This window comes from Suillus plorans (genome assembly GCF_016647745.1).
Source record: "Suillus plorans strain S12 chromosome Unknown HD556scaffold_1, whole genome shotgun sequence".
Lineage (NCBI taxonomy): Eukaryota > Fungi > Basidiomycota > Agaricomycetes > Boletales > Suillaceae > Suillus > Suillus plorans.
The window spans coordinates 1,850,831-1,874,594 of NW_024537385.1; the positions used below are offsets into that span (position 1 = coordinate 1,850,831).

General features: G+C 46.0%; 3 protein-coding genes across 3 annotated transcripts; 1 reads left to right on the plus strand and 2 right to left on the minus strand.

Moving 5' to 3' along the window:
- Positions 1-15,552: 15,552 nt before the first annotated feature.
- On the minus strand, positions 15,553-17,319 carry HD556DRAFT_1436066 (uncharacterized protein; the record flags this gene model as incomplete). The annotated part of the gene is made up of 4 exons (XM_041305505.1): positions 15,553-16,282; positions 16,403-16,721; positions 16,772-16,866; positions 16,907-17,319. 4 exons carry the CDS (start codon positions 17,317-17,319, stop codon positions 15,553-15,555), a joined length of 1,557 nt encoding a protein of 518 aa, XP_041167990.1.
- Positions 17,320-17,880: 561 nt separating this feature from the next.
- HD556DRAFT_1522646 (uncharacterized protein) lies at positions 17,881-19,040 on the plus strand. Its single transcript, XM_041309200.1, has 3 exons — positions 17,881-18,214; positions 18,273-18,385; positions 18,437-19,040. Exons 1-3 carry the CDS (start codon positions 18,039-18,041, stop codon positions 18,856-18,858), a joined length of 711 nt encoding a protein of 236 aa, XP_041167991.1. The 5' UTR covers positions 17,881-18,038; the 3' UTR covers positions 18,859-19,040.
- Positions 19,041-19,107: 67 nt separating this feature from the next.
- On the minus strand, positions 19,108-19,897 carry HD556DRAFT_41534 (uncharacterized protein). Its single transcript, XM_041310538.1, has 2 exons — positions 19,682-19,897; positions 19,108-19,628 (listed from the first exon to the last, which is right to left on the minus strand). Exons 1-2 carry the CDS (start codon positions 19,760-19,762, stop codon positions 19,326-19,328), a joined length of 384 nt encoding a protein of 127 aa, XP_041167992.1. The 5' UTR covers positions 19,763-19,897; the 3' UTR covers positions 19,108-19,325.
- Positions 19,898-23,764: the final 3,867 nt, after the last annotated feature.

Below are 23,764 nucleotides of genomic sequence, written 5' to 3' on the forward strand. Positions count from 1 at the left end.
GAGTCAAACACCTCCAGAAAATCCGAGAAGAAGCCCTATCCTGCCACAACCTTGCAATGCAACGCATGACTGATCGAACGTACGGAAAGAAGTTTGAGCCCTGGAAACCTAAAGACAAGGTTTGGCTGTCTGCTGCGCACCTCATCACACATCTCCCTTCCAAGAAGCTCGCCCCTAAGCGATACGGACCCTTCGAAGTAGAAGAAGTCCTCTCCCCCATCACATTCAAGATCCGGTGTAGAGATTCGCGCCTCTCAATGCCGGACATATGGCCCCACGAACCACATATTCCTTACATATTCCAGCTCTTATCCGAAGGATCAGTCATACGCACTCCCGTGCACGCGCCATACGTTCGCGCCTCGTTCGCGCGCCTCATACGCACTCACGCGCTTCCGCGCGCGTCCGTGCGCCTCCCCTTAGGTCTTCTCGCGCCTACCCGTCCGTCCGTCCGTCCTATGTTCTCACTGATTTGCTGGTGCGTTATTCTTATCTCTTTCATTGAATTGATGTGCACTCGGTCCGATCCCCGCGCTTACATACAGAAAGTCTATCTTAGACTTTAGATTATATTTAGAGTTGATATGGTTACTCGGTTCGGTACCGCGCTCGGAAGCGCCGCATAGCACTATCTCCCTTCTTAAATAGAGGGAAGTTCTTTTACTTCGGGTACTACTTTTCCCCCCATTTATCACAGTATACTGCAAGTTGTATAGTGCACCTTAGTACTAGAAATCTGATTATACTTCTCCATCTGCTACAGCTCGCGCCTCTATTATACTTGAAACCATATCCCTTATCACTCATAAGTGCGCTCCCGCATACGCGCGCGCCTCTCACATCTCGCGCGCCCTCGCATCGCTCACGCGCGCTTCACGCGCGCCTTCGTGCGCGTTACCTTCTCGCGCCTACCAGCGCCCGTCTAGTTGACAGAGTTTCCCTCCACCTTATTAGCGAGGAACTTCTCTCAGTAGCTGTCCTTTGGGTCGAGTTGTATTCTCGTATCCAGGTCTTGCTGTAGAGCCCCCTTACCTTTAGTGTTTTCACCCACAGTCAAGATTCCTCACCTTCACCGGCTCCCTCCTTCCTGGAAATCACACCCTGTCTTCCACGCCTCTGAACTATCCTCCTATCAGGAGATGGAGATCCACGGACCCAATTACCCCGAACCTCCTCCTGACCTCATTGATGGACATAAGGAATACGAAATCGAAGCCGTTCTCACTCACAAGGGAAACGTAAAAGGAAAACACCACTTCCTCGTGTCATGGAAAGGATACCCCAGTTCCAAAAACTCATGGCTCTCTGAAAAGGAACTCGCCAATGCCCAAGAAATCCTGAAAACCTATAAAGACTGCCTCAGACTCACTAGACTCCTTATCTGACCACAAAACAAATCAACATGCCTCTGAAATCGTCCTCTTCTTCCTCTTCCCTTGAAACTCATCGATCTGACCTTGCTCTCTGTGAGAGACAAGCCCTTGTTGAAGCCACCCTTCTATCCCGAGACTGTATTCTTCCACTTGAATCATTTTTCTCTGAAGATCTCGACGCACTTGTGCAGATCACCACTTTCCGCGCCGCTGATCTTACCATCGCCTATACCAACTCCATGATGTATGACGACAAAGCCAGACTCGTCGTTTCCCAGCAAGTGAAGGTCAAGTACCTCACTCTTAGACGCTTGATGGATAAAGGAATCAAGACCGCTATGTCTCTTTCCCACTTCCCTAAAGCAGACGATTATTTACGCTCCTCCTATTACTCCCTTTCACTCTCCCCCAAACCCATGACTCAGACCGTCCCCGTTTCCCCCTATTCCTCTGATGATGATACCCCCATCCCTGCCCCTGCTCCTTCCCAACTCGCTGTCCGCTCCCTAGGGAACCCCCACCGTGAATGCAAGAAAAAGAGAGAGACTCTCCTCTTTGGCACCGGCTTATCCCGTCCCATTAATCCTACTCCCCCTCCTTTTGATGAAGACAAAGCATACGTCTCTGCTTCTATCCACGCCCCCTCCGAAGAAACATTCCGCGACCGCAATGGTGTCGACTACTCCACCATCACCTGTCGCTACTGCAATGAAAAAGGGCATCGCCAGATTAAATGCCCCAAGTACTTCTGCTGTATCTGCAACAAGCATGAGCCACGCCACCTCTCTGCCAATTGCCCTGAACTTAAAGGCACACACATCATTTCCGCCAAACCTGGCACTCACACTTTCCACTATCAACTTCGGCAATGGGAGAATGAAAGAGATAACGAAGCAGACAAATATGAGAACCAGTTCGCCAAGGACGCCGACCTCAACCTGGAGCTTTACCAGAATGTTGAATGAAGTTGGAGACTTCAAACGTTGACAGGGGGGTAATGTTACAGTAACCCCATCATTTTCTCATCATCACTCGCAGGTGTCATATCCCGCATTCCGGACCCGGTGTAGAGACTCGCGCCTCTCAATGCCGGATATGCGGCCTTCTTACCCATTTAATTCCCTACCTGTATCAGCTCACATCCTAAGGACCAGTCATTCGCGCTCTCGCGCGCGCGCCCTACGTACGCGCCTCACTCGCACATCGCACACGCACACGCGCCCTTCGCGCGCACGCTCCATAGGCCTTCGCGCTCCTACCGTCCGTCCCTCTGTCCTTTGTCCTTGCTGATTTACTGGTGCGTTATTTTTATCTCTCTCATTGAATTAACGAACCTTCGGTCCGACCTCCGCGCTTACATACAGAGAGTCTATTTAAACTTAGAATATATTTAGAAGTTGATATGGTTACTCGGTTCGGGAGCGCGCTCGGAAGTGCGCCGCATAGTGTAATCTTCCTTCTTAAATAAAGGGAGGGTTCCTTGGGTTCTGGTACTTACTTTCCCCTTATCTTGATATACTGCAAAGTGTAGAGTTCTCCCTCCAATACTAGAAATCTGATTATACTCCTCCACTGTTGACACCTGTGCCCTTGCTACTCTCTTAAGGACTCCTCTCCTTCATCGTTCAAGCGCGCGCCCGCTTACGCGCGTACCCTCCGCATCTCTCGCTCACGCGCGCATCTCGCGCGCCTTCGCATCGCCTACGTGCGCCTTCGCGCGCGTTACCTTCTCGTGTCTACCAGCGCCCGTCTAGTTGACATAGTTTCCCTCCACCTTATTCACGAGGAACTTCTCTCAGTAGCTGTCCTTTGGGTCGAGTTGTATTCTCGTATCCAGGTCTTGCTGTAGAGCCCCCTTTCTTTTAGTGTTTTCACCCACAGTCAAGATTCCTCACCTTCACCGGACCTATCACGCATTCATCTCCGGACATCCGGATCCGACCCGCATCTATCTTCTGTGCCTTATCCCTTTGTATGTTCCTTCTTGAGTTAGACTTCCTCATTTTCCGTACCTCGTTTCATTTCTGGCTTTATTTTCCTATGTCTTCATCTCCGTCTTCATTTACTATTTTCCGATAGACTAGTGTTTGACTTTTCTACATCCTCCGTCCACAGCCTCACATAGCTTCAGACTGTGCTGACTGACTCTCCGTTAAGTCCTCTGTAGTATATAAACTCTGTAGAATCTTTGTACTTCCTCAGTCTGAATATTACACATATTAGTCCTCACACTAGCCTTCACCCTAAGTCCTCGTAACAGTTCTAGTCCTCCGACTTAGTCATTATCTATCTCAGGCCTAGGGAGGAATTCCCTAGGCCGGAGCTCTGATCCTCTGATCCTCCGCTCCTCTGCTCATCCACTCATCCGATCCCTCCATTCCTCCAAGTTTCCGGAAGTTCCTCTGGAACTTTCCCGCAGTCCTCCGGACCTATTCTGCTTCGGACTTTGTCCTTGCAGCCTTTCCTCTGTTTCCTTCTACTCAGGACTTGTCCTGAGTAGCCATTACACATATCCCCGTCAGGACGAAACTCCATCGTAATTTCCGGAAGTTCCTCCGGAATTTTCCCGCACTCATCCGGAAGTTTCTCGCACTCGTCCGGAAAGTCCTTCCGAAGTTTCCCACGCTTCTCTGGAAGTCCTTCAGACTTCACTGGACTTTCTCCGGACTTCATTCTGAAGTTAAGGGCACATACTCGGGTAAGGGGTGCAGCGCACGAGCTGAAGCCAAGCCCCTTGGAATCAGTCCTACCCTTTGTGCACGGTCTTAACAGCAGGACTACGCATGTACCATACTTCTTGATCCCCGTCTCTCTTCTAGCGTGCCTCATGTCGACCATGAGGACTTCTCTTATCTCTGACTTCCTTTTCCTGTACTTCCACAACGCCTCATGGACTGGTCTGTGCACCACTTCTTACATATATAAACCCTAGTTACCTCTTGTACATTTCCTTAATTTGAATCTACTCAGTTCTCCCTGATACCTGACTAGGACCTGAGGGTGCCTTCTGATCTAGCTCTTTGCGAAGAGACTAGCCTTTACTCGATCACTTCGCCAGAGTTCTACCTCTGGTCGTCATTACCTGATACCGTACTCTTGATCTCCTTTATTGGAGCTGTTACAGAAGACTCTATCTGAGTTTGTAACAGGTTTGAAACCTGCCAATCATGAAATTTATTTTCTATGAAAACACATCATGATATTGTCTCATGAATGATTGTCTCAAAAGCTCATCTCAACTGATGGTAGCCATGTCATTGCTAAAATAGATTCAAAATCTATTTCCATTGAAGTCTGCAGGTTTGAAACCTATTGAGTGACACATTTTTTGTATTAGAATATGTCTCGGATATCTGCTCATAGACAGCATTTCAAATGTTGATCTTCATTAGTCTTAGTCAGGTTGTCACCAGAGTCAAAATCTGTTTCTCTCAAACTGTAACTATGTAGGTTTGAAACCTACCAGCAATAACATCTTTATTTTTATTCTATGAAATCACACCTTCGCACTTCCACATGAATCTTAAAATGAATTGGAAGGCCTCAATTTTCTGGCGGCATCATGACTTTCCTGGAAGAGAAACCAAAAAAAATTCAAAGCTGGCATATGGAACCACGTTCCACTGCTAGCCTTGCAGCGGCTTGTTTTATGATCCATGTCAACTGTCGAACATTGTCCGAGTCACTCTCTATCATATCCAACTCGATATGCATCAAACCTGAAAATATCAAACATCAGACATTAGGTTTCACATCAGCCAATCAGATATCAAACACACTCATGCTACCTATGTCTCATCCCATCCTGCTAGTCCTGCTAGGTGCACAGTTCATTATTTCTCACATTACTCATATTGTAAATGGTGTTATTACATGTTTTCCCATAGTCTGCAGCACCTCTTGTCTTATTACAACTCAACTAAGACTGATGAAGATCAGTGTCCAAGAGACTATCTATGATTCAATGTTCAAGGCATGTTCTAATAACAAAATGCAGCATTCAATGGGTTTCAGACTGTCAAGGTGCATGTTCATAAAATAAAAATGTTATCATTGGCAGGTTAAACAATGTCTGAACAAGTCCGATGCCAAAGTGTTGGGTCCAATGTTTTCAGGTTAGCGGATTAGTGGGTTTCAGGTTCAGGTTCAGCGGACTACGGAGAATAGTGATAGCAAATGTCGGGAAAGCGAGCGGTATGCATAGATATCAATAATGACGGGTATTTCAGGTAGAAAGAGCAGTAATATTCGCAATGTCAACTAAGAACTATGAAATATTGGGTTTGACCACTAAGTGTCGGGAAACAGCTCCCTACTACTTGGATAATGAATGATGCTTGAGGTCAGTCCAATATATATGTAAGTACATAGAAATGCGGAACCTGTAGGCAAAAGTAGTGGCGGAATATTTCAGGTCCAAAGTACATGTAAACTAACATGAGGTGCTGTGGACTATGGGAAAACATGTAATACCGCTTGCTGTGATGTGAGTAATGTGTAAAATAATCAACTACGCACCTAGTGAGGCTAGCAAGACAGGATAGGACACGGAGAGGACAAGTGTATGGGAAAATATCAGGTCCGATGCGGTGTAGGGATTCATTTCTGGCTGGGCTTGTAGAGACTGTTTTTACCTTACCTTATGTTGGCACTTTTGTAGCTTACATAAGGGAATCATCTTTTCACCAGTTATCAGTATGAGTCTGAGTCTTCAGCAGTTTTTCATGATATTTCCTCTCCTCTGAGCCTTGAGCCTGGTCCAGAAACCCTTTAGGGTCGAATAGCAGCTAGGTTCTGCAAGACCCAACATTGTTCAGACTCACCATCTGAATTGTTGTACCTTCAGCGGCCAAAACATCAGGTCCACTAGTCAAAGCATTGGGTTGAGCAGGAAGTGATTATCATGTGATGGGCATTTGACATGGATCATGAAATAACTGAATATGAGCCTAGCACAAGCTTGAGTGCTACAACGTGTCTTGAATATTTGCTCATAGACAGCATCTCAGACATTGATCTTCATTGGTCTTGGTCAAGTTGTCACCAGATTTAAAACCTGCCAATAACAACATTTTTATTCTATGAAATCCAAAATGGTGGAATGTGATGAATCATGAGTTAATGCAAAAGACACATCATTATACAGATTGTGAACCTGCTTAGTTCAAGAGAAATATATTTTGACTCTGACAATCACTTGAATAAGCACAATAAAGAATCTCAGCCTTGTATTTTTCCTAATTCCCCATGTTATTAGGATCAAACTTGAAAGTTTAATGTGTAATCTGCTCTTTTTCTTCCTCAACCAAGTCAAGACCTTTGGAAAGAATTATATTGTTATTGTACTTATCCTTCCAGATTTGCATTGAGATTTTGGTCATATATTGAACTCTGGGTCAAGAATACACTGTGTGATCCTTTCATTGTCAGTTTTCACTCATGAACCCACCATGGTGGTCTTCCATCAGCACTTTTTCAGGGAAATCATTAGATAAATGAGTCTTGAAGTCAAGAGCCCCAGCAGGAAGTCTGTATCTTTTGCAATAAGAGTAGGATAAAAAAACCAACAGTGACCATGCTACATCAGCAAACTACCAGTTTTGGGTACAATATTCCCATAGCAACACAACTGGCACAGCCCCACAGTGGTATAGTGCACAGAGCACACAGGGCTAACAGTGCGGCACAGTCTCACACAGCACACAGATTCTCACTGCTCAGTGCTCAGATCTCAGAGTGACGACAGAGTGTAATGTAAATTCACAAATAAATTAATATTTTGCTCGTCTTCATTAAGCTTAGGAGGGAGTACCAGCACTATTCATTCATATAATATAAAAGACACTCGGAGAATGTGTTTAACAGCTTGATATTCTTTCAATTGACATACTAGTAGCTAACATATAAAATGTACAGAGGCAAATATGTATGGACAAATTATTTACAGGTAGAAACCTATGATCACTAATATACCCATACCCATCCCCGCCAGTACCCATACCTGTGACCCACATGGGTTACCCATACCCATGCTATTGCCTACTCTGAGCAGATAAATCCACATCTCAACAAGTGAGCATGTGTACACCCTATATTAGCTTCTGCATCTCCAAATTTTATCTTCACCTTCTTTGCTTGGAGAAGTAGGTGGTGTTTTTGCATTGAAAATTGATGAAGAACTCACTTAGCAAGGTCCATCTCGAGACATTGAACTTCAAGATCGGTGTAGAGACTCATGCCTCTCATGGCATGATATGGCAATATTCACTAGGGAGTACATAGCACGAACTTGTAGCATCACTCTGTGTGCTATCTGCAGCTATCCCTATATGAGGCACAGCTTTCCCGTGCAACGCGCGCCATGTGCGCACCTTTCCCGCGCTTGATCGACCTATAGCGCCAGCCTTCCAGAAGCATCCATCCACTGTCCACCAAGTTCTCTAGTGCGTGTATTTCCATTTCCCTTATTTACATATCATCCCACCTTTATTTATATCATGGACCCTTACTTACATATAGCTTTATATACCTTACTCGGTAGCGCTTCGGCTCCGCGTGACAGCGCTTAGGCGCCGTATATAAGCGCCAGCATTACATACTATTAGAAACTTTCGAACTTTAGACTCTACCTCCCACTTACCCACTTACTACCTAGCAGAATATAGTTGCAATCTATTCCTTGGCACCTCGCACTCACATCTCTTGTTATTCATCATATCACCACTTAAGCAAACTCACACTTACTCTCACTTGTTTCCACTCACGCGCGCGCGCGCTTCCCGCACCTCACGCGCACCTTCGCTTTCCCGCGCCTCGCGCGTACCTGCGCGCTTTCCCGTGCTTCGCATTGGCCGACCAGTAGCGCCTTCAGCGCCTACTACCAGATCCTTGCTGCACTCGCTTCCCCTTTAGGGTCGAACGCACTTGTTGTCTCAAGTATAGCAGACTAGGCAATGCGCGACCTCACAACATTTACAGATACAGTCAGGAGCATTGTTTGTTCCTCTCAGTATTGTTGTTTCTACATCGGCTCATGCCATCTCAAGCAAGTATATTGCTTTCTCTGAAGTCTCTGGCATTGATGCAATGTAGGTGCTGAATTTCCAGTCATGTGAATTATGGTGTCTGTGCTATAGATAAATTCAAGGCAAGTGTGCAAGTGTTAAAATCACTCTCATTAGTACTCACTATATTATATACTTCTGAGCATTCAGACATGTCTTCTGGAACGTCGGAGTCTGGATCTACAGAAAGAGTTGCAGAAGCTGACATTTTTTGGCCTTGATATGTTAAAGATAATAAATTTGAGTATGATTGGGATGGTGAGACCCAGTGAAAATCGACAAGAAAGAGGCAGATACATGTCGATATAGATCGAAGAAAATAGAACCTATAGATTATATTGTTGTGTTTTGAGATTTTTCGAAAAAATGGCACTTTTCGAGATGCAAAAGATAGAGGTCAAGAGAAATTTTTGGTGTATTGATAGGTTTTCATTCTGTTTAGTTGAATATATGCGGTCAAAAATTGTTCTATTTGGCACAGAAAATGGTATCGATACAGATCTAATAGTACTGAATGAGTTATTAATGGGTATCGCTGTGAATTGTTGATATGAGATGATATAGTAGGGTATCCACTGGTCCTCACCCTGCCTGCTACACCACCTCTCACACCTCCCTCCCATTTTCTCCCCTAGGGCTGCACTTGGGTCCTGCTCTTGGTCGGTAATGTTGGCACTATCGCTGGCTTGCATCATTGAAGGGGAATGAAGCCAAAAAGACCCTAGTGCATAGAAGTCAAAGAACAAGTATGATTATACTCACCCATGTCGTGGCCTTCGTCTTATATTCCTAGTGTACTGTAGTATCAGTCATGTGTCGTCAGGGACTAGTGTGAATGTAATATACTGGGCTTTGTCAGTATATGGCACTAGTGCTGGTTCACATTTGGGCAATGATGTCGTGAAATGTCTAAGTTGTGTGACGAGGCTGGTCGCCTCGCCACCTGTCAGTGACTTATTGTTAATGAGGTAGTATGAAAAAGTATGGTACTTACCAAGTGGTCAGGTTCAGTATGTTTTTATGTTCAAACACAAACCAAACCCTAAAATCCAGTAGCGAGCAAACAAGGGCTTCTGACTGAGTGAAGTGACTGTCTTGTAGAAAGTGGAAGCAAACCAAATTTTGTATTGGTGTGATGGCATCCAATGAGCACTGATAGAGGGTTGTGAAGACTCAATGTCAAAGGAATGAAGGTGGACTTGAAGATTGAGCAGGTAAAGTAGATAGCACCAGTGGTGCATTGTCTTCTTAGATAGATTATCTATAGATAAACACCTACAAAATCAAATATCTCCACAGTCAGTTATTCAGACAAATACCAATGACTGATAACATGGTTGTTCGTGGGTGGCTGTTTACACTTTCCCCAAGCTATGTTCAGATAAAAGCACTTCTGTGAGGTCAGTAACAATACCAGAAAATCCAACAGTATGGATGCAATGAAAAAGAAACAAGACATTGTAGAGACTTGCGCGTCTCTATGCTGAATATGCGGACCCTTACCCACATAATCCCCTATATGTTCCGGCTCTCATCCATAGGATCAGTTAGATGCGCACTAGCGCGTGCCTTACTTGTGCTCACACGCATCTTACGTGCACTCGCACCTCACGCACGCATCCGTGCACCTCACCCCAGGTCTTCGCGCTCCTGTCCACCCATCCGTCCTATGTCCTCGCTGATTTACTGGTGCATTATTTTTATCAATCTCATTGAATTGACGTATCCTTGGTCCGATGTGCATGCTTACATACAGAACACCTGTTACGGTTCTTAGGCTTACCCTTCACCACTTCACCACTTCACATCTTCACTTCGTCACTTATCACCTTTTCACTTATTCACAGAACATCACAGAACATTCTACCTAATTCCCACACCACATTATCATACGACTCTTACTACGATTATTCCCATTGGACGATTACCATTCAGGCTCCTATTCTATATTGGAGCTCCGCTTCAACATCATGCTTATATACCTGTAGATACCATGTATGTTCTCTAACTTGACCTTAGCAATCTACCTTGTAAACCTATGGCTAGTAGTAAAGGGGGTTCATTGTTAAAGCGTAACAACACCTATCTTAGGCTTTAGAATATATTTAGTATTGATATAGTTACTCAGTTCGGTACCGCGCTTGGATGCACCACATAGCGTTATTCTCGGGTGCAATTCCCCTTCTTAAAAGAAGGGTGGGTTCTTAGGACGATTTTTTTACTTTCCCCTTATCTCAGTATACTGAAAAGTGTATATTCCACCTCAGTACTAGAAATCTGATTATACTTCCTTATCAATTATCACCTGCGCTTCTGCTATCCCTTTGAAGACTCTTTCCTTTATCGCTTGAAGCACACCTCCGCAAACGCACGCGCTACCCTCACACCTCTCGCTCATGCGCACCTCTTGCGCACCTTTGCGTGTGTTATCTTCTCATGCCTTTTAGCACCCATCTAGTTGACAGAGTTTCCCTCCATTTTTATTAGTGAGGAACTTCTCTCAGTAGTTGTCCTTTGGGTCAAGTCATATTCTTGTATCCAGGTCTTGCTGTAGAGCCCCCCTTTGGTTTTTAGTGGTCTCACCCATAGTCAAGATTCCTCACCTTCAGCGGGAAACATGGTCTTTGCCCCGAGTGTGTAGATAAAAACATAACCGGCATATGGTTTCAGTGCTGGAATGGTTGAGCCAAGATACATAAAAATGATTACAATGCTGACTCGCAAATTCTAGATCATTGTAGTCAAGAAGAAATTGATGATTTACCATAAACCATTGATGATATTAGAACTGTCAAGGAGTAGTGGTCAGTTTCATATCACAGATCCTTTCTATGATCTGATTGCTTACAGGAGAACAATACATCAGTAAATTCACACATTTCTTGGCAGACCTTTTTTCAAAAATTGAAACTTATTTTTAACTTATTGACACTTATTCACTTGGCTGTTTGTTTTCACAAGTCAAAAAAGGAAGCATATGACACACAAGTGCTGAAAGTAGCATAAGATCAGAAAAGTTAGGTCAAGTATTCAAAACAAAAATAAGTATAGCAAGTAAAATAAGTAGTTCAACTTGGTATGTAATCCGCGGCAGGTAGCCTGTGACCCATGTATTCCTGTACTAGATATATGGGTGTGGGTGTTATTCCCACGGTTCAAAAAACACCTGTCGTCCTTGGACACGACAATGCTTTCTTCCACTGCTCTGCCCCTCCATCTTCTTCAACACAACACTTGTCTTGGAATTGCGGCATCTTTCTCTGGTAAGCCGGAGAGGTGGGTGTATTTTTTATGCTGCTTCACCACGCTAACCTACTTTGTTTTTTTACATGGCCTTTTACCTGCTTACCCCACGCTGATGGTGTTGCAGCCGTATCCCACTCTTAGACCATGCATGATCTCATCTTTTGATCTGCTTACCTGATTCTGATGGTACCACAGCCATATCCTGCTCTCAGCCAGTGCATGATCTCGTCTTTCGAACTTCTTGGTGGACATTGATGGTGCCATGATGTCCTGCCTGTAGGTACTATGTGAGTAAGTCTTTGTTTTTCTTGTCTTTTTTATACTAATAACATCTCCTGCAGCCCACTCTTGTACCTTCGCCGCACCTTCCTGTAGCTTCTCACATTCTCTGACAACTTCCATCCACTAGGACCCTTGTGTTATTCTCCTGCTCACTACTTACTCTCACTCACTCACTACTTACTCTATCCCGCTTGCTTGCTAGTACTCATTATATCATTTACTCCCTCTGAAATTCATTGTTTTGTGTTTATGATCTTAACAAGTGTGAAATAAGTATAATAAGTATCTCTGAATTGTGCTACTAGCACGGCTCGCAATGTAGCAATAAGTAACAAAATAATTGCCAAAAAAGCTAAAATAAGTTTGGAAAAAGTTGAAGTCAAGAGGAGGCACCTGCTTTTTCGACTTATAATCGTCTTGTGGCAAGTTCATGGCAAGTTGATGTCACCGTTCTTATGAATGGCTTTTCCGCTCCTTTTTGGGAATTATCCGGCGGCAAGTTGCAGGTCAAGAAATGTGTGAATTTACTAGTGATACTCAAAATAGGATTTGAAAACTCGCTTAACACGCTTAACATGCTTTGAACTCTCGGTTAAAGTTGGTTTCAACTCGCTCAAAACATGCTCAGCGCACGTCGGCACGAAGTCGGAGATTCAAACACTTGTGATTTTTCAAAGTGTATGTTCATAGGGGGAAGTCGTACATCAAGTAAAAAAAAGCAACCCATAGTAGATATACATTGTATTTTGAATGTTAACATTCATAAAAAAGGGAGTCCGCATGAGAATGAAATCAGCTGTAGGTAGTGAATGCCGGAGGGACTAAATAAGTGCTGAGGGGAGGAGGACACATGAAAAAGATCTGCATGAATCTGCAGAGACACAAGGTAAAGTGAAAGACGATGTTATAGTTGTGGAGAGTACGGCTACCTTCGAGCTGCTTTCCAGGATGCTGCCGCATGCCGCGCCTCAAGCCTCAAGTTGAGTGGATAATGGATCTTGAGTGGTGCTGCGCTCTTGTGGGCCCATACCGGTGCGGTAATGTTTGGCAGATAAGCCATAGTTGTTTCGCAGTTGCTCAGCAAGTTCCTCACACTCCGACTTCGAGAAGCTGTGCACAATGCCAGTATGGGTAGCATGCTGTGACTTGATAAAACCAGCAATGGCTTGAACCACCTTCTTTTTCGTGGACGGTTTAGGCTGTACTGCGGCATAGTACAGGTTGGGGCAGTTGAAAGACTGCATCAGGCATAAGGGGTCGCATAAACCTAAGCATGCCTTGAGCCGGCTGGATTGGAATGAGTGCAGAGTCGATCCCTCAAGAAGGGGAGTGTAGAAGGTGTAGGGGGTAGTGAGGAACCAGCGGCTTGGCGGTAAAATTGAGCCGCTGTTGGTCATGTGTGGGACCGGCACTAGAATAGAATTCCTGTAAGATAAGGGTGAATATGTTAGCTGGAACTTACAGGAGGCAAAAAAAATACTTACCTTGGGTTGATGACACCTGAAAATTTGATGTCCTGCTCAGTGCTGTGTGTGAGCATTGAGGCTGGATGGTGAGGTCGACGATGGCATCAGCATGCTCACTGCGAGATGAAACTTCGGAACTTTCCAAAATTTCAAACTCCACCACAAACTACGTCACATATACACAAATGGATAGGAGTTTTGATTTCCTCGACTCCCCGATTGTGACCATGCCTCAACCATCCATCCGTAAAGAACTCCTGGCTATTGTAGACCAGGCCGAACTTTCCCTGGCCAAGCTACAGTACCAGGATATCCTGGACGATTGGTCTGACTTTGAGAGCGATTCTGACTCCGAGGACTCCCTTTCCACTACTTTGGATGATGATAATTCAATCAATCTATCTTTTAGCTCGCCTTCCCCCCCCTCCCCCCTCTCCCCTATGACAGAGGCTTCAGATTCTTCCAGTGATGATTCTATATCCTCTGATGACATTGCTGTGCCTTATGACCGCCTCCGTGACACCATTAATGCTCTTCGTGATGAGGTTAAGAGGGCTTGTGTACTCCATAAGCCCGATGAGCCTCCCCCACGAGCACCTCAGCTTCACATGTTGGTTCATCACGAAGAACACCACCCTCACTTGTTTCGGCAGAAACTTCGCGTTAACCCTGAGATCTTCGATGACATCCTCGATTTTATCTCTGATCATCCCATCTTCCAAAATCAGTCCAACAATCCTCAGCTCCCTGTCTCCATTCAACTTGCCATTTTTTTGAATCGAGCTGGCCACTATGGAAATGCTATTACTCTTGAAGATGTCGCTCAATGGGCAGGTGTGAGTGTTGGGTCTGTGGTTAATTGCACTAATCATGTGATGATTGCAGTGCTTGATGCTCACAATCAATTTATCTGCTTCCCAGCGGATAATTCTGAGGATGCTGACCTGGCTCACAAATTTGCCGAGTCGCATACCTGCCCAGAGTGGAAGGGTGGCTTTCTAGCAATTGATGGCTCAACTATGAATCTTTTCACCAAACCTGGTTACTTCAGTGAGACATTTTATGATAGGAAATCCAAATATTCCCTTGGCTGTCAGGTATTTTTTTTTTTAATCTTCATGTGCAACAATTAATTTAATTCTAGGCAGTCATTTTACCGCATAATCTTCTCATTGTTGATTATTCTCTTGGTCATCCTGGGAGTGTCCATGATGCATTTGCTTTTCGATCTACTCATCTTTATGAAGAGCATGCTGACCTTCTCCCTGATGGTCATTGGGTTTGGGCAGACAGTGCATACCCATTGGAGCCATGGTGTATTGCTCCTTTTAAGAAGCCTCGCAATGGTCGGTTGACTAAGGACCACAAGTCCTTTAATTATCATCTCTCTAAGGTATTTTTTTTTTGAGGTTTATATTTCAGTAAATTGAATTTTTGTAGATCCGTGTTCGTGTTGAACACACATTTGCTATTTTGAAGGGATGGTTCCAGTCCCTTCGAGAGCTCCGGTTCAGAATTCAGGCTGAGAAAGACCTTGAGTTCACTATGTAGTGGATCAAGTGTTGTATCATCCTGCACAACATGATTATTCGCTTTGAAATCGAGCATCGCAAGAGAGATGGGACATATGAGAGCTCTCTAAAGTGGGCTCGTGAAGAGGGGGAAGATTGCATTGACCAAGAGGTTGAGTATCCAGATGGTGAAGAAGTTGTTGGGGACAGAACTTATGAGGGCACTCCAGGACAAGCTGCTAGAGCAAGGTTGATGGATGCACTCTTTGACAGTCCTCACTCAAATGCACACCATAGGGAAGGATGACAACAATAGTGCTTGATTATATATGTACTACTACCAATACACCTGTACAGCAAAAGAAAACAAACATAACAATGACAGTAACAACAAAGGGCATAGTAACAACAACACAAATGTAAGCATAGTGACAACATCAACAAGTAAGAGACAACAAGCAACAACAAATGGAGACGATGAGCAACAAATAGAGACAACGAGCAACGAACAGAGACAGCGAGCAACGAACAGAGACAACGAGCAATGAACAGAGACAGCGAGCAACGAACAGAGACAACGAGATGATGATGACAAAGACAACGAGACAACTCACCCAACTCCTCCATCTAATGCCACCTTGCTGGCCTGCATCATTTGGTGGAATTGAATCTTGAGTCGCAGAGTCTCCGCTTCCTTGTCGAGTACTTCTGAATGTGCTTGGTGGACACGAATGTCCGTCTCACAAAGGCGAATCTCGGTGGTTTTCACCTCTTGCATGTGCTGATGGGTGACAGTGGCTTGGGAGGCTTCATGCTCGCGGTTGGAACGAAGCCACTCATACTTTTTAGTGTCGCGACTATGCTCGCTTTTAACCTCGAGCTTTGCGAGGAAGTGAAGGTGTTTGCTGTCATGGCGCGACATCGTGTCCGAGTGCATGCTCTCAATCTCGTCTCTCACCTGTCCCACCTGCTGTGACACGTCCGACTTCACCTTCTTCTTCTTCGAGCTGCCGGCGCTATTTGGAAGGGAGGTCTCAGGTGTCGGGGACATGTGGAAGTCCGACGACGAGGTAGTGTTGCGCGTCGTCGATGATGGTGTCGATGCGCTGCATGACATCTCTGACGGCAGTCTGCGTCGGCTCCCATGGCTTGAGGGCTTCTGTGCCCTAAACGCTGAACGGCTGTTGTATGCCGATGCCGGAGTTTTTGCTGGTACCTCGAACGGTTCTGGAACATTGGGAGGAGGAGATGGCATTGAGGGGAGCTGACGCTTCTTCCCTGCAACTGGGGAAGCGTCATCGAGTATCATGTCGTCGTCCTCGGCAGGATCCCCCAGGCGCCTATCAAATGAAAAAGTATTTTCAGCATCATCGTCATCTAACGGAAGGCCAGGAAGATGGACTTCAGGAGGGGGATAGGATAAAGCAGGAGGGGGTTATTGCAGCACCACTGGTGGATACTGGCTGCCAGCAAGTATATTCGCGTTAGGAGGTACAGGGGGGGCGTAGTGCAGGGGCGCAGGATATGATAAGTTCGGGGGATGCAATGGCTGAATGTTGGGGGGATGCAATGGCTGAACATTGGGGGGATGCAATGGCTGCTGAGTGGCGCCGAAGTATGTAAAGGAACCGGCCCCGCTATTCGACTGAACAAGGGAATACAGGGCACCGGCGTGATCAACGCCTGGTTTTGACAAGTGTGTGGTCGCAGCCATCGAAGGATTGGAGTGCCAGATGGTATCAAGATCCTTGTACCATGGCAGCTCCAAAAGTGCTGCGTCTACAGCAATTGATCAGCCAATAACCAAGTAATCGAGACTGAGGACTCACCCAACAGGTTCTTTGCCTGACTCCCTTCAGTTGGCATCACCCCAGCGCCCGTGCTGCCAAATGATGCTTTGACCTTCTTGTATTTGTTCCTGAGACTGCATAAAATTTAGAATTTTTATTAGTAGAACAAAAAACAAAAGGACGTGCGTGGTGATGCGACTGCCAACAGCATCGCGGAATTTTTTGGGATTAGATGAATATGCGGCACTGTACTTGGGGTGATCTGTAAAGATGATCTTGGCGAGACCACCGTAAATTTGCCCCTTGTCTGAGCCCAAGGGGCTATCAGCACCAGTAGCAGCCATGGATTTTTTTCCATCTGAATAAAACAAAATCCTGCAATCGGCAGGGTGAGTACTCAGATAATTCACTAGCACATCAGTAAGTCCATGATCATTGTACCACTGAACAGTGAACCGGGGTCCAGTTGATTCCCTAGGTGTTTTTGAGCGAGGCGGTCCATCAGATGTTATGTCGTCGTCGTCCATTATGGGCGAACGAACGAGAAAGTTCACTCTGAGTCGTGCAGAACGACGAGCAGGAGGCATGAAGATTTCAAGCTCCACTTACCATGCCGGTCTGACCTTCAACAGCCGAACTCTCTGAAATGCTTTTAGCCGAGAGTTCAAAGCGTGTTAAGCGAGTTTTCAAATCCTATTTTGAGTATCACTACTGATGACTACCGACACCGGTGGCTCGTTATACTTTCTTGACAGTCAACTTCTCAGTCGATGATGGAGGCCCGGGTAAGTTTGACATGATACTGTTCGATTGCACTGGTGAAGGTGAAAAATGATGCTAGGATCGTGACTGAGTGGTATACTTATATACACTCCAGGCCGTCGAGGCGTTGGACAGCAGCCTGACTGACTTCAAGTTAATGCAGATGTGAATGCTATTCTGGCCATCAAGGCTGCGGACTCACGATGTCACATGTTCAGGACCTTCAGGTACAACACAGGATTCGTGAACAAGATACTGTTCTAGTAACGGCAGTGCCTCGTCTCGTCTGACATAAAACAAAAATATGTATTCCCCACTTACTACACTTCACGCCCAAGATGCAAGTCGCAAACTTGAATCCAATTGTCGCCACGATACTTCACCTGTAGTGATGTGCACGGCTCGGCTTGAGGCCCTGGGCCGGCCCAAGCCGGGCCCAAATAAGCCGGGCCCAGCCCAGGCCTAAGTCACGGCCTGAGGAAGGCTTGGGCCTGGGCTTGAGTTTCGAAAAGCCTGAGCCGGCGGCCTAAGCCGTGGCTTTGGCATGTTCAGTGGCACTCACCGGAGGTACGTTTCCCGACTCTATTTTTGTCTTTCTAAGCTTCTGACTTCCATCACTTTATCAGCTTCAACTCAGATGGTCCTGCACTGTCCAACATATCCAGCAATTCACCCTCCTTCAAGGCCTTATCTCTTGTCTGTTGCTACGGAAAAGCCACGGTGAGCTGCCAGCACTATGTCCTGTGCTTTGCGAGTTTGACATAACTCACTCTACCAGGTTTCAGTTGCGCAAATCGATATTTTTAGTAAATTTAAAGCCTTTTGTGCTTCGCCTTCACAAGTGTCTGCGTGATTGCGCACCCAGTACTATCTTTCAATCGATTTATGTTGGTACGTGTCCCTCTAACATCCCTACCTGCTACCCACCCATGACAAACACAGATGCCGAGCACCGTGTTGCACGTCCCGTGCGCAAAACGAAACCTACAGCCACCCTTCTTCAGCATGCCGAGCAGGCAGCACTGCCATCCCAAACCAAGGCAATTAACGAGTTCCACGCTGCGGAGGCTGCTAAATGTGCTGCTGAACATACCTCCACTTCATCCACTACCGAAATCACGCAATCTCCACCCACCTCTCCCATACCATCAGCGCCGTCTGTGAAATGTGCGCTACGACACGATCTTCTGTTCCGGGAGCCTCAACCATCATCTCTCGTTGAGTTGGATTACCTGGACGACAATGACGAAGAAGCGGAAGCGGACGCAGAGACTGGTGATGTTGTGGATGGAGAAGAAGCTTGGGACATGATGCTTTTGGGTGATGATGCCGAGGACATGTCGGATGTTGAGATGGACGTTTAGATACGTTGTATTCACGCTGTTGCTTGTTACTACTAGCCTACACTAATGAGCATCTATTGGCTTCCAAAAGCCGCGGCCTGGTTGGGCCCAAGCCCCGGCTTTGGGCTGGCTTGGGCTCACGGCCTAGGCTCTGAATTTTTGTGAGCCTAAGCCCTTCGAAGCCGAGCCTAAGCCGGGCCGGAACATCACTATTCACCTGTACGTCCACTACTCAATAAGCCACCTCTTAGCGAGCTAAAATTTGATGCATGTAGCCTCCGCGCCGCGGCAATGCTTTGGTGAGTACCTTCCGTGGAGAATTGTGAATATTCTCGCGTGTAGCTTCTGACTTTGCGAACTCGCTGTAGCATGGGGATTGTTTTCCTGCACCTCGCTCATAGAGAGCCCGAAATTAAGTACTATGCATTCTATGCTGGAGCACACGCAATCGTGATGGGCGCTCTCGGGCTGCTCGCCTCAAGAAGCACCTATCGAAATGCTCTTACGAAGAAAAATATGAATGAGGCAACGAAACCCCAGTCGAGCGCAGAAACTGCGCACGAAACCACTGGGACGGAGGGCATTTGGGAAGATGAGAAGCCTCGAGGAGCTTCTGAGAATGTAGATTTGCTAGTCTGATTGATACGCTGAGCCTGTGTGCAGGTACCAAGTAGGTATCCCATATATTGCAGTGCCAGACTCAATTTTCCTAGAAGATGTCCTGCCACTTGTCGCCTCGACGTTTTTTTGCGTTGCATAATCAAATATCGTCTTTCAGTGTACTGGTGCGGCTGAACTTCAAATTCAGGATGCAGCCAGAGAAGTTAAAAGTAGTTAATTGAACTTGATTCATAGGAATTCCGATGGTCCAATTCCACGCATGTACAGAACACCAGCTGAGATGAACGCCATGCGCAAAGGACATGTAGCGTGATTAATCACCCAAAATCAGAGTGACGTTAAATGGCGCTTTTGTCCTATAACTTGGAGTGTGAGCAAATGCGCTACTCGCATCAGGAAAAGTGCAAGGTGGCCTAAATGACTTGATTTCAGAACATCCAGGCTGGCGGAGTACTGCCAACAATGACTCTGTCAGCGTAAGGTAAGCTTACGGGTATGATAGACTCAAACTAGGATTATCAGGTTGTTGGCAGGACGTTCAGGTGTTGACCAGGTGTGGGCGGGTGTCTGCGCATTTGCTGACTTGGATGGCTAGTACTTGATCTGAGAGAATCGCAGGCTCCGGGTTATATCAAAGTTCGAGGATTCTGTTTCTACGAGCAAGTTGGCTGATCACTAGCGAGTCGTGACTGAAGACAGCATGTGAGAGGCAATCGATCCGCAAAGTGGGGAAATGATGAGTGTAATGATGGCAATTAGTCATGCGCTGATGAACCCCAGAACTCAGTGACATTAGTCGACGCTTGTAAAACGAAATTATGTTAGAGCGGTGTTCTGAATCTCTGCAGTCAATTCGCGAGAAGCCAATGGCATTATTGTCGCTTTCCCGGGCCGCCTCTGTGCCAGAAGGTCGGGCTGTCTGTTGGCATGAAATTTCTTGGCAAGTCAACAATCCAGTTTAACTTGAAAGGAGGACATACCAAGGTAGGGTGATATGATATGATATGATATGCATTAGTTGCGTCATCAATCATAGAACTTTGCTTCAGAAAATCTGGGGATCACATAAGGCCAAGCTTAAGCCATTAATGGTTTCAAAGTAAAATTCCTGGAAAACAAAATCGTTAAATAGTACTAGGTCGAGATTAGTCATTACATGCAGAGAAAAGCATTCGATCAAAACTCAGTACTCAAGTATCCAGGTTTAAGTGAGGTGCGTTTTATTACCGAGTTTGCTACTTTGCATGGGAAATAACTGGGCGACTACTACTAGTAGGAGTCATGGCAAATCAAGAGGAAGTCCGCAATGCATTGATTCTGGCATGCCACGTTGAAAGTACGTACGCACTTGCTGCCGATTTCGTTCCTACTTACTAACAAAGATCACCGCGTCGTCGTAAACTTTTGGCCAAATTGCAGACGTAACTTGAAAATTTGCAAATTGAATCAGTTTAACCACGCACTCGGCGAGCATCGACGTTGACTCACACTCCCGCGCTCTTCTCCCATCTAACAGGTTTTCCGCGGGAAACCACGACTTTGTTGTATTGCCCGTCTACCAGTGCACTGATTCATGTCCCTCTGGTCCTGCTCGGCAGCCGCATTAGCGTCACCCCCGAGTTTTTATCCCTACATATTATCGATTTCCATCCCCACGCAGTCATGGACAAGTTCTACCAGCCAGTAGCCTTAATCCATTACTTGACAGGTCCTTGAGTGATATGGACCGGCGGCCGCATCCAGTGACACGTCCAAAGATTGCCAACCTCATCGAAATATCTCTAGAGTAGGTGCGTTGGCCAGGACGGTTCCGTAGCATCTGGATACTAAGCATTCCGCATGATCTAGTTTCATCACCTTTCCGATGGAATTTCTATCGCGGTTACCCTCATCTTCCCTCCATTTTCGGCTGGCAGGGTTCCATTTATCAATCATGTCCCTTGCCATCCAATTCTCTGCTAGGAAATCAGCTCCACTTGCCTACACTGTCACCACTAATAAGATTTGCTTTTCAGCTGCGAATACGTAGTCATCATAACAGGTACTCATCTTTTGTGGACACCTGTCGCCGGCCATAGGCCAGTCCAAGGTTCGTCAAATGCGATAAGCCTTGCTAGATCCGAATCACAATCATGTCACGAGCATTCACGAGATACTTGAGCCCTGCAGTGTCTGCGTGGGTAACGTCATCGGTCTACCTGGCTCCGAATGCAAAGTGGCATTGTGAATGAACCCCTGAATAGTAAGTACTGAATAGAATGGTGGCACTTTCCGAGCGCTTCACAAGGTTGTCCACCCTTCCATCCAGGTACTTTATTATTAGCGGAACCCTGAACGGTGACACATCCTCACCTCAAGCTTCAAGCGCAGCAAGAGCTAAATTTGAATGAAACGTCAAGATTTTTATTAGCTCTTGACTTCTCCGACTTCCTGCTCCTTTTCTCATGCCATCCTCTCCTGCACGAATTAGCCAACCCCGAAATGATTTGTTTGCTCAATACCTTTGTTCGAATACCGGGATGTGCCCAGTACATACAACTTTACAACAGAAGCTTGATCGTAATATCACCAGCCAATGTAAGCAGCCTGGTTCTCTGGGTAGCCAGACCGTGCAGAAAGAAGGTGGTCGTTCCTCCTTCAAGTTAATTATGGCTTTGTCTGTTTACCATCAGCAACGACCACAAGAATAAAGTGGTCACAAATGCTCTGCATCCTCTCTCACGTCAATTTAGCTCATGCCCACTTTGTCGACCACAAGGTGTGAACGTTGGCAATATTCTGCGACTCTGCATCAGATCTCATGTGGATAAAGATATGTCCTCTCCTTAACGGTGACGTTCTCAGGGAACTGGAGAATCGGCTCCTCTCCTCACTGATACCAACGGAATGTTCTTAATGGTACATACGTCGTAAATAAGCGATACGCATTAATGCGGCAGCATCCTTTCGGTAACAATGGACTATTGTTTCCTTCGTTGTTGAAGGCCTTCGATTCGCAATGGCGCTAGTTCCTGTTAAAACGTGTTTCAGCCGCACACCGCAGTTATATTGGTATGTGTGAAATTGGTTAGGCCGGAATTTCAGTACTACCCGTCTCGGTGTTCCTGATGCGCATTTTCGACAAACTCGGATCAAAGTTCCTGTATCCTGTGATCTAACTGGAGGCGCTGCTCTTGAGTTCACGATATGATGACTACATTTTTGGATGTCAGACTGATTGTGATAGGGCATCCGCCGAGGCACCTTGGCCCGAAAGGGGTCACAACAGCACATAATCAACTGCATCCATCTGGACAGCGGCTATATCACGATCTTATCTTTGGGGCAGAACAGTGGCGCAACGAGTAAAACGTGGACTTCTTCATGTGAGGTCCATCAGTGAACCAAAATACTGCCTCGATGCACGTAGCCAGGTACCGACTGGTACTCACCCTTACTGATCTGATCTTATTATTAGAAAATAGTGCGAGTCGTGACGTGGGAGGTCAAACCGGTCATGCGTCAACCCCATGGGCATCTTCAAGAAGCTGGAAGACCTGTTCTCGCCTAAAACAGAATGAACTGCTAAATGTGTGTGTGAACCATGCTTCACCGACCATGTCTTAGTCGCACATCGCATGAGTTGGGGGTTCGATGCCGGCAACTTGGGGCTTGTCCTAATGATTACTTTTGTGATATTTATGCTTAAATGTGCATTCGCGGAGCCGTTGTGTTCTTTAGAAATGTCAGAAGTCATGGCAAGCAAGCACCGTGCAAGCATTTGACTTGCGACCGAGATGAATATAAGGGACCACCGGGACGACAAGGTTAAGGCTCCGCATAATTGGCCCCAGTGATCGGAAGTTCCAGGTGACATGTATTTCGTGATTGTTCTCCACAGGCAAAAAAGGCGCATATTAGGCATGTTAGGCATGTTGATCAGGGATGATCAATGATCACGAGAGAATCACCCTCTAAGCTGACAGTTATTCACCATGCTAGCTTGTTTGAGATGTTTAAATACAGAAGCACGTACCTCATGAATAGGACTGTCAGACTCCGAGACTGAGCTCCAATGCCATATTCGAGTGACTTAGCGCCGTCATGGGATATGGGTGGGTCACGTGTGGGTCAAGTACAGAGTGTTTCAACTTGACTTCTTTTATGTGCTGAAGAGCCAGTCATAAAGTCACACGTCATGTCCTTTGTGAGCCTTCTTGGACTTGCGCAGATGAGAATGTATTTGTCTCTGTTACGGAGACACCAAGCGAGGTACGAGAACGCCCACAATAGCTTCGAAGAGGAGGACGGGAGGGGCAAAAGCGGC